The sequence below is a fragment of the Camelina sativa genome, chromosome 10, assembly GCF_000633955.1.
Source record: "Camelina sativa cultivar DH55 chromosome 10, Cs, whole genome shotgun sequence".
Taxonomy (NCBI): Eukaryota; Viridiplantae; Streptophyta; class Magnoliopsida; order Brassicales; family Brassicaceae; genus Camelina; species Camelina sativa.
Window position 1 is genome coordinate 3,211,462 of NC_025694.1, and position 9,792 is coordinate 3,221,253.

The window sequence follows — 9,792 nt, forward strand, 5'->3', positions numbered from 1 at the left end:
TATAGAATAGCTATCAACATAAGATAATTAGCAGTGGAATCTAAACTGAAGATATAGAAAAGGCAATTTTACCACTATAGGCGACATAAAGACCTTTCGGAGCTTAGAAGACTGAGGGTCATAACCTCCTGTGCAAAAAGTTTCTTTGCTAAGAATCAGAACTGGCGAGCAAGTCTTTGTTTGGGGAATGTCTGTAACGCTTGATGATGAATCATCAAACGGTTTCCTCCAGTTACAGCTCTCAATCACATTTTTGCTTTCATTTGCTTGATCATTCTTGTTGGAAACTCCATAATGAGGCGGTTCACTTTTGGAACTAGCTGGAAGAATACTTGGATCATGACCTTTGTGGAGATTGTAAAGCAATTCTAAGATGTATCTACGCTTAAGTGAAGCTTCCTTCGCAGGAAACCAATTCCTAGTTAGCTGAAAAGATGCAGAAAATAAGTTAAACCATCCCATTCATATCAATCTTTCTCGGTGGAGTGCTTTCATATCATAAGAATAAGGAAGATCTTCTCACAAGTTGAATTATTTACACAAGTAAAAGCACTACACTACAACTCAATAAAGACTCCATAGTGAACGTAAATAAGATTCTAAAAGAATGTATCAATTTTCTAAAACAATAATTGCCAGAACTTGATAAGATTCTCAAATGCTTGTTTCAATTGTCACTCTTAAGTTTAAGGAAATAGTAAACTAAAAATCTGTATGTCAGATGCAACTTCATCATATCCAAGGAGATGGAAACAAGACTACTTACAAATTTTGCTGATCTTGTGATAAGGGATGGATTGAACTTAGCAGGAGCTTGAGCCACAAAAAGGTCCAAATAGTGGAGCAAAAAGAGGCCACAGTCAAACGAATTCTCTTGCTGAGGGAGCTGGATTTTTCAAATGAAGCAATAGCATCAGAAAAGCCACTGAGGAAAACAAAATTCACATTGGAAATATCATTTGACTCCACTAGATTAGGAACATGTTTTTCAAAGATAACCTAACAACCAAAACTGATATGATATGTTAGACACAAACATAAAGCTCATCAAAATGCATCTATCGCACGAATACAAGCAGAAGTACTATATACACTAAGATAATCTGGAACAGGGGGGTTTACGACACCATGACAGAACCATAATAGTTTTGACATGCGACTTCTATCTGAACTCAAGATAACTTTATCCTTGTTAGGAAGCTACCTCAAGTGAGATGGACTGCATATCTGAACCATAATAGTTGTGTTTCCATGCCTCGCTTTCCACTCTTCACGTAGGTAACTATGATCACATGATGGACATTTGAATTGTTATGAAAAAATCCTCCCATTAAAAAGATCAATAATCAACAAACATATGTAAGTTGAAAAGTGGAAAAACGGAATAACAAAAATATGTCAATGTGCAGAAAATTATCAAAGACCTCCCATTAAAAAGACCAATCATCAACTGTAAACCTAAACACCCCTTAGTCAGCTTTGATCTCAACGAAAAAAATTGGATCCAGCCTCATTCATAAGTAGCATCCAACTAGCAACAACTCTCGAAGCTAAATTCAAAAGTACCGTCACTTAAAATGGCCTCTTGAATCCAAATGAAAAGAACGAGTAAATGCTAGGGCAGTGAAGTTTGATGAAACGTGTTAAGATCATACCTCGGAAAAATATTTATGAGACCACCTTTGTGGCTTCCTTTAATTGAGTCTAGATGCAAGATACAGGGAACCCTTTGTGGGTTTTCGACTTCATTACCAGAAGAGTAAAAATTTATTTACAAAATGTAAAACAAAGTCAACGAGGATAAGAAAATAACATAACGAGTTAATCTTACCATGAGAAGGAACCAATTCACCGGGATGACAGATAATAATCAGACTCCAGTGAAAACTGCAATCAAGTGCAAGTATAAGTCATCTTATCAGCGGTAAGAAAAATAGTTATCTGTGAGAAATATGTTTTCACCTGAAGTTTATAGGAATAAATATATAATCTTTTTCAAAAATATCCACATTCTTAGTCCACTTCTGAACACGTTGGTATGCTTCCCTTCCTCCAAACGTGCTAGGTGAACCTTTGTCTAAATTAGCCAGCTTACGGAAAAAGAAACAGTTGAAGAAGTGGAATCTGCCTCGTTCCTGCGGCGGAATTCGATTCTTAAGGTACCTGTAAGCATCAAACCAAACTTTACAAGCTGCTCCGAACTAGCTTATGCATTAAAACGGTAAAATATAAATGAAAACAAATATAATACGACAAGGGTTTTACAAGCCTTGCTTTTGGCTTATAGGCATCCTCTGCTCTACAGACACAGTTTATATTACCTTTAATGTTAAGATAATAACTTACTTGATATAAAAATCAATGATTGTATCGTTGATGAAACGTCTTGGCTTCAGAAGCTCAATGTCTTGCTTCCTAACTACTACAGAATCTGGCTCTCCTTGAGGGTAGATTAGATCTTCAAATGAATCAGCGAGACTGAAGATCAGAATACAAACAGCACATATCAAGAGGTAAGATAAAGTCATAAAAGAAGAGTACACCACCAAACTGTCAGATTACATTTACCAACATTTATATAAATCACATTATTCAGAAATATTAAAGTTCATACTCACTTAGTGAGTGAAGTTCCCAAATTATGTCCAGTACAAGCGCTTTCCTCGCTTTCCCTGTCAACATTCAACAACGACAACAATTAGTTATAACTTAGAACCCACAAGATAATTAGCCTATCTTACTAACTTCTTTCTCCTCGAACCTTTTACAGGATTTAAAACATAAGTGGTCCTTGTTTAAGGTCAAAAGCTCTTTCATATATTGATTTGTACAGCTTCTAAGAAATTTAATTAGGTAACCAGGAAACAATTGAAGGCAAGAGGATTTTGTATACGATAGTGCACATATATTTGGTATATATATGTCAACAATTCTGTTAACGATGTCGAAAAAAACAAATATCTACAAATCATTCAAGACTTCAGAAAACGACTAGTTGAGTCATATACCACCAACATGAAAATAATGGAAGGTAATGATGGAAGGGGAGGAAGTGGGGAGAACTACAATGAATATTCTAACACAATGGTGCAAAAAATATTTCTAAATGACTTACGTTATGGTGTCAAACCAAATATCCTTGTATCTCGAGTCCAAGGATTTGATGGTTTCTACTTCTTCATACCATTTAGGGTCATAAACGGAAAATTTTAGGAGATCAATTCCTGTCAGCATGGGTACAGATGTTAGTTAGACATAAGTTGACGTTGTAAACATCAAAAACTACACAAAGAGAGATATGATGTGTGTGCCCTTCTTATTTCAGCTAACAATGTAAGGAATCCCTCGTGTGAGAAAAAGAAACTCCTTTGAACTTAAGCCACACTAATATAAACAAAAGTGAACATATGTTAGGACCTGAAATCTCTTCCGCAGAGTAAACTGCTTCTGGCTCCCTGGACTTCAGAAGGACGTTGACAAAAGCAGTCTCAACCTAAAAAATAGAGCTCAAGCATCATTAAAGAAAACCCATCGACCTATAAATGAAGCTCTAACAGAACTCACCTCCAAACACCACTGAGACTCAATTTTGATGATATCTTCTATTCTCCACTGACAACTAAAGGTCCCTTTAGTGGCATTTACTGATGAACTTTCAACATTCATACAGCTACGTGAAAATGTTAACTTCGAGTTTGTACAGTATATATCTCCATATATAATAACATCAGGGTTAATAAGAACTTGTGCAATCTCGAGATCCTGTATATGCAGAAAAAGAAAAAGCATGAGATACTATGAACATATAAACCCACGTGCATAAATCTTGAGACAAACAGCAAATTGACAAATTTTCAGAGGAAGAAGAGCTTATGTTTTTCATCTTGTTTGTGATCCTAAGCTATCTCCAATTAGAAAGAACGGTATACTCAAAGAGACTTACAACTTCAAGCGGATCAGAAGCAGGATTTGTGGCTTCTTCAGTTGAGGCTAAAAATATAATCAGAAGATTCTTTAGAGCAAGCAATTTTGAAGGAAGAAACCGAACAAAAAAAATAACTGAAATTAAAGATAAAGAACACTAAAATGCTAAATACCTTCATCATTTTCTGAGAGAGATGATGAAGTTGATGAATCAATTCCAATCCTTCCATGGGAACCATTGGAGATTAAATCAATCAGATCACCCTGCAATATATATAGTACAACAAAAGTTAGAAAACTTGTAGACATTCGAATTCCTTATACTAAGTCCTTGATGACTGCATGAGAAAGGCTCACAGTTGCATCTCCGCTGAGTTCACACCTTGAATGTTCTTCTTTTGCTGGTACTGTATAAACCAAAATGAGATTAGCCAACCTAGATGACCAAATAGATAAAAGATCAAGGAAATGGTGATCGCTGCATATTAGCAACTGAAAATTTGAAACCCTACAGGGCACATAGCATAGAACAAATTGTCATCATTTGCAGTAGAGTAACTGTTCCCCAAGATGTAGTTTTTTGGTGATTTTACCTTCAACATCAATAACTACGCAGTCCATTTCTTTACTCTCGATTTGGGTGTTCTTCGCAACTGCAATCGAAAAAACATCACAAAAGAAGTGAATAAACAAAATCGATACAAGAACTAAATGGGGAAGATTCAGAGAAGAAGACACTTACAGCATCGAAGGAAGTCATACTTATCGACGGCGGAGGAGGTTTTAGTAGTGACAGGGGAATCGTATTTCCGAAGGAGTTTCTTCGACATCTCTTCAACACGTTCTTCCTCTTCGGTGAAATCGTATACTCCAATCGACTTCCTTTTACTGCGGGATTGAACTGATCGGAGACTCATCGGCGCCAGGATAATACTGAGTTACAGTTCCGACGGCTTGAGAAGGTTCTCGAGGCGTCCGCTGTACTATACGATGCGACATCACAACTCACAAGGTATTGAATTTGAAAATTTGGTTTTCGAATTCTGTCTTGGTTATGTTCGACTTTTGGGATGACCAGTTGACCACTCATGATTTTGAAATTTCAATTTGATTTTAAAATCGTACCGATACTCATAAGGAAGAAAGGCAGTTACCGGTTCAACCGTTCAAACCATGGATTGTTTGTCTATCCGGTTCGATTTTTTTGGCAAGCCGGTTTAATCACAGATTTTTTTTTTTGTTTAATCACAGATTGGCACAGCTCTAAAACAAAACAGTGATTATATAACTCTTCTTTTTATTTATTTCATGTTTGGAGTTTCGTTTTGTATTTCATATTTTTATCTATATTTTTCATGAAAAATAAATAAATAAAATTTATCATATTTAATACGATAGTAAATTGGTATGACAATATATATATATATATATATAAAAAATTGGTTTTTCTATCTTCTCATTCTTCCAGTTCACCGCAATATTCACACTTAGAGAAATTTTTCATTACATGGCTAAGAAGGCGGATCTAAATTATGCTAAGATGAAATTGGATCAGTTGTTGAAGAGGGTTTGTAGTCTATTTTGTTATAAGAGTTACCATCAACCATCATACGACATATCAAAACACACAAAGTACATATGCATAATAACACAACAGACACAAATATAATCATATTATAAGACACACATTTGTTGCAAAGTATGTGATTCTCATCCATCTACTATTATATACTTGTTGCGTGTGTTGTATTATTATATTGTGTGTTGTGTTATGATAATAATATGTATGTGTGTGTTTTGTAATGTTAGTGTGTGTTGTGTTATGATAGTATGTTGTATTTATGTGTGTGTTGCGCCCCTTTTCTTGAGTGCATTTATGGTGTAAATTTTATACTAGTCTTGATTGAATACAAACACCAAATTTAAAGAGAGTTTTAAGAAGTCTTGATTGAGTATAAAGACTTCAGAAATCACTCATGTCAGAGAGTGAACTTCTTAGGCACCTGCTGACTTTTCTTAGCAACAGCAGTGACACATGCTTCCTGGTAAGGGCAACATGCGCAAGAATCTGGCTTTCCAGCAGTTTTCGATTGGGGACCTGGGCACAAATCGCTCTGAAGTTGCACTAACACTTTGCCGCTTTTGGCATCGATGTCATATGTAGGGCTGCAATAAATATCAAAAGCAGACAAAGTCAAAAAAAAAAAAAAAAACTCTTGGGTACAATAATATTAAGCAATCAACAACAAGGCAAAGAAAAGCTTGCTTGCTTACTCAATAGAAGCGGGATACATATCGAACAAATCGCTCTGAAGTGTATCTTTGGATATGTCGACTCGGCCGCTTTTGGCATTAATATCAACTGACTTCAACCTGCAAAACAAAACAAATATCAAAATAAGTCTCCACCGACAACTGGAAGACAAAAGAACAAGAAAATGAAAAGTACTCACTTTAAAATATCCTCATCACGAGGCTTAATCACCAAAGACTTAAGAGGTTCGACACGTTTTGAACCTGCAAAAAAAAAAAAAAAAAAAAACCAACACTGATTCAATTACACACTTCACCATCTCTGCAAAGTATATGATTCTCATCCATCTACTACTATATACTTGTTGATGTGTGTTGTATTATGATATTGTGTGTTGTCTTATGATAATAATAATATGTATGTGTGTGTTTTGTAATGATAGTTTGTGTGTGTTGTGTTATGATAGTATGTTGTATTTATGTGTGTGTTGCGCCCCTTTTCTTGAGTGCATTTATGGTGTAAATTTTATACTAGTCTTGGTGTTCTATATTCTCTGATTGTAAAATCTCACATATTAAATGAAAATTCTGTAACGACAAAATAATGGCTCCATAGAAACACTTCTTTCTAAGACCATCTCCATTAGACATATTAAGAGAATGTTTTAATATATAATTAAATAGTATATATTAATATTATAAGACATTTTTTTGTGGGGAATGTGAGACATCATGTCTATAATTTCTTCATGAACACATTTTTATTGAGTGTGTTAGTCTTCTTAAGACACTTATAATATAAAATTGGTATTTTTATAGTTAAATTATGTTTAGACACTTGGAAAGGTTATGCAATAGAGATGGGTCTTATTAGCTAGATGTAGTTATGCTTTAGATTATTAGGTATGATCTGAGTAGCCAATGAACACTTGTTTATTTTTACTATCTTGGTTCTTTGTGTTAGTATTTTAATGTTGGAGAAAAATAGGGAGAAAGTGTTCGAAATCAGAAAAACATACTCAAGTAATCATCAAGTTCAAAAGAAGATCAGGAAATGGACACAAAAACTGTCATCTCTTAATTGGTTTCTTGGCTACGTGATAATGATAAGTGTACAGGCTAATTTGATTATTCTAGGTTCTTTTTCTTGTAACAATTCTCATGTTTTCTTGTCATTTGCTTGGGCTTTAATAATCTTATCTTGATTAGTCATTTGCATAGTATGATTTTACAAATTCACACACTTAAACTCAAAAAGTGTTATAGTTACTCAATATCGATTTATATCTTCTATCATGTAAAACTAAAAATAATGGGTTCACACACTCAAAATTGTTTGGCAAAAAAAGTAACACTATTCAAAGTTGTAAATCTTGTTCCAGTTCCTTCTGTGTTCTCGCAAGAAATTGAAAAACTCTCTGTTGTTGCCATTCTTCAACTGTTCGTAAACTTTTGTTACATAACCAAAGTCTCGTCCGTAGATGTGACTTGCACATGCCGCTTTGTAACTCATCATCTCCCAGTCTCCTATTAACATACCGTTTTTTATTTCTGTCTCGAGCATTCCTGGGGAGAAATGGCGGTTCAGCCACCACTTAGCCCGAAGAGCCCATAATGTATTGGCGAACATTTTTGGTGTCGGGTTGTATCGAACAGAATATGTTTGTTGGTTCCGTTTATCTCCAGATCTGTCGTCGAGGCATATAGACATTTGGTCTTCATCAAGACTCTCAAAGAAGTGACTGAAGCAAGAGGCTAACTCCTTCCAGATTTCAGGCTCAGGAAAAGAAGCTTCTACATGCAATGCTAGCATCTCGATTAGCGACTCTCTACTATACTCACCTGCAGGCAATTAAAACAGATGGTACTATTAACAACTTAGGTAGGATTCAAGGTCTTAAGGCTAAAAGGTGTTTGATGGATTGATCTTAAGTACCTTCCATGCACATTCCAATAAGCTTCTTAAGGGTAGTTACACAACTAGGATCAATCTTTAAGATATCTTCATAGGATTTTGCAAGCATGTCGCTGTTACGACGAAATTTCTCCATCATTAGGGCCTTAATCCTACAGTTGACCAAAAGAACCAAAACCCACTTCAGAAAATCATCTGTTTACATATTCTAAATTCCTAAGGCGGGTGCATATACTAGATAAGAGAATGAAAAATATCTTTATACCTGAAAGGTTTTATGTCATGTACCTTCTTGCACATCTCCTCGACCATTTTCATCGCTTCATCTACATGACCTCCAACTAACAGAAGCTAGAAAAGTAAAAAAACAAACATCAAATTAGTGCGAGACATTCCAGCTTTAAGGGATGAACATGAGGACATTATGAGACACGTAGGCAAAAATAGTTAAATCAGTTTTTACATGTACAAGTGGATGTAATGCAGCCAAAGATACATGAGGCGGGGACTGAAGAGTTTGCCGCATATATTTGACAGCTTCCTTATAATAAGTATCATTGACAATCTTTATGTAGCAATCAGGATCTTCTGGCGGTTTTAAGGGAAGCAACCATGGATCCATGTCGCCTAACAATTGAAAAAAAGAAGCCATAGATTCAATAGAAGTGGTTATGGATTATAGCGTAATGCGAAAAGAAATTCTTAGTACTAACCAAGAATATTAATAACGGTGGGATCAAATTCAGCTCCATCTCGCAAAGAACCTTGGTTTTCTTCAGAGTTTGCATAGAGTTGTGGTGAAGTGGTAACAGGCGGAGTAGTCTTTAATTTTACCTTGGTATCCATTTTTGTTCCTGAGTCACTGATGGACAAATGGGAATCTTTTTTACAATACATGACGGAAGTCTGTGAATCGTTTCTAGCAGAAACCTCTGACGCCGCGGAGCAAACTGACTGATCCCTACCTGAACCCTCAACCAGATGATCAGATCTTGATTCCGACATATTGGATACGCTTTCGTTTTCATCTGCCTCTTCAGGCTGTAACACATTCAAAAATTTACTACACCACATCTTGTAGAATGTGATTCCTATAAAAAGATTGGCCCGTGGAAGCATTCCGAAATCACGGTTCTGCATCAAGCTACCAAAAAAAATAAAACAGAGTTCAAAATTAACCCAAACAGACTACCCTCAGGAAGGTGGGAACTATGCCATTGGTGGATAAAGATTGTAAACATGAGAAACTATCAACATACACAATTACAAGATAACATGTGCACTGAAACTATCAAATGCAAACTATAGAAACCCCCAACATCCTATTATAAAACTAGTTCAAGAAGATATCAAAATCGTACCTGATTGCAGCACTATTGGCATCAGTGTTCATATCATGCTCAATAAAATGACAAATTTGCTCGTACCAAACCAAGAGCCTCTCCTGTCCAAATGACCAAGTAACTCAAATGTTATCCTCGAGCCTTCTTAGACTAATGTTCAACCAAAATGCTATATTGTCCAATAACTAGGATAACATTGAAGTAAACGAATTACACAAATCTAAAAAAAGGAACCTCTTTAAGTTGTTTACCAATCTGGCCAATCCAAGCATCATATATTCTTCCAATCTCATCGGCTTTGTTTTTCTTAGTTTCCGAGTGATTCACAATTTGTATATGAGCCTGCCAAAAAAAAAA

General features: G+C 35.5%; 2 protein-coding genes across 5 annotated transcripts in view; both read right to left on the bottom strand.

Annotated features, from left to right (window-relative positions):
* Positions 28 to 4,964, bottom strand: LOC104716793 (probable ubiquitin-like-specific protease 2A). 3 transcript variants are annotated; one of them, XM_010434234.2, is made up of 16 exons: positions 4,667 to 4,963; positions 4,518 to 4,577; positions 4,282 to 4,331; positions 4,098 to 4,188; positions 3,944 to 3,990; positions 3,565 to 3,762; positions 3,418 to 3,493; positions 3,116 to 3,224; positions 2,619 to 2,672; positions 2,347 to 2,478; positions 1,963 to 2,163; positions 1,832 to 1,887; positions 1,656 to 1,743; positions 1,205 to 1,282; positions 767 to 886; positions 29 to 426 (listed from the first exon to the last, which is right to left on the bottom strand). In XM_010434234.2, the coding sequence occupies exons 1-16, from the start codon at positions 4,839 to 4,841 to the stop codon at positions 423 to 425; spliced, it is 1,539 nt and encodes a 512-aa protein (XP_010432536.1). In that variant the 5' UTR covers positions 4,842 to 4,963; the 3' UTR covers positions 29 to 422. The 3 variants fall into 3 exon arrangements, with proteins under 3 accessions (XP_010432537.1, XP_010432536.1, XP_010432538.1); XM_010434235.2 differs by lacking the exon at positions 1,205 to 1,282 and having other exon boundaries at positions 28 to 426; XM_010434236.2 differs by lacking the exons at positions 29 to 426; positions 767 to 886 and having other exon boundaries at positions 1,230 to 1,550; positions 4,667 to 4,964.
* LOC104716794 overlaps positions 7,422 to 9,792 on the bottom strand; it is a 2,958-nt gene continuing 587 nt past the window's right edge. Inside the window, exons 2-8 of one of the 2 annotated variants that reach the window (XM_010434237.2) lie at positions 9,670 to 9,777; positions 9,454 to 9,536; positions 8,806 to 9,236; positions 8,556 to 8,719; positions 8,358 to 8,443; positions 8,114 to 8,244; positions 7,422 to 8,019 (exon numbers count right to left, since the gene is read on the bottom strand). In XM_010434237.2, coding sequence (XP_010432539.1) covers positions 7,532 to 8,019; positions 8,114 to 8,244; positions 8,358 to 8,443; positions 8,556 to 8,719; positions 8,806 to 9,236; positions 9,454 to 9,536; positions 9,670 to 9,777 — 1,491 coding nt within the window. In that variant the 3' untranslated portion in view covers positions 7,422 to 7,531. The remainder of the gene's footprint in view (positions 8,020 to 8,113; positions 8,245 to 8,357; positions 8,444 to 8,555; positions 8,720 to 8,805; positions 9,237 to 9,453; positions 9,537 to 9,669; positions 9,778 to 9,792) is intronic. The other variant, XM_010434238.2, reaches the window with a different exon arrangement.

What these genes read in the sequence shown, in the direction of transcription:
- LOC104716793 (XM_010434234.2), bottom strand. Translation starts at nt 4,841, where the DNA reads ATGAGTCTCCGATCAGTTCAATCCCGCAGTAAAAGGAAGTCGATTGGA. An exon ending in GTATGACTTCCTTCGATGCT is followed by an intron (nt 4,578 to 4,666) that starts GTAAGTGTCTTC and finishes TTTCGATTGCAG; the next exon opens with TTGCGAAGAACACCCAAATC. An exon ending in TGAATTGGTTCCTTCTCATG is followed by an intron (nt 1,744 to 1,831) that starts GTAAGATTAACT and finishes CTGGTAATGAAG; the next exon opens with TCGAAAACCCACAAAGGGTT.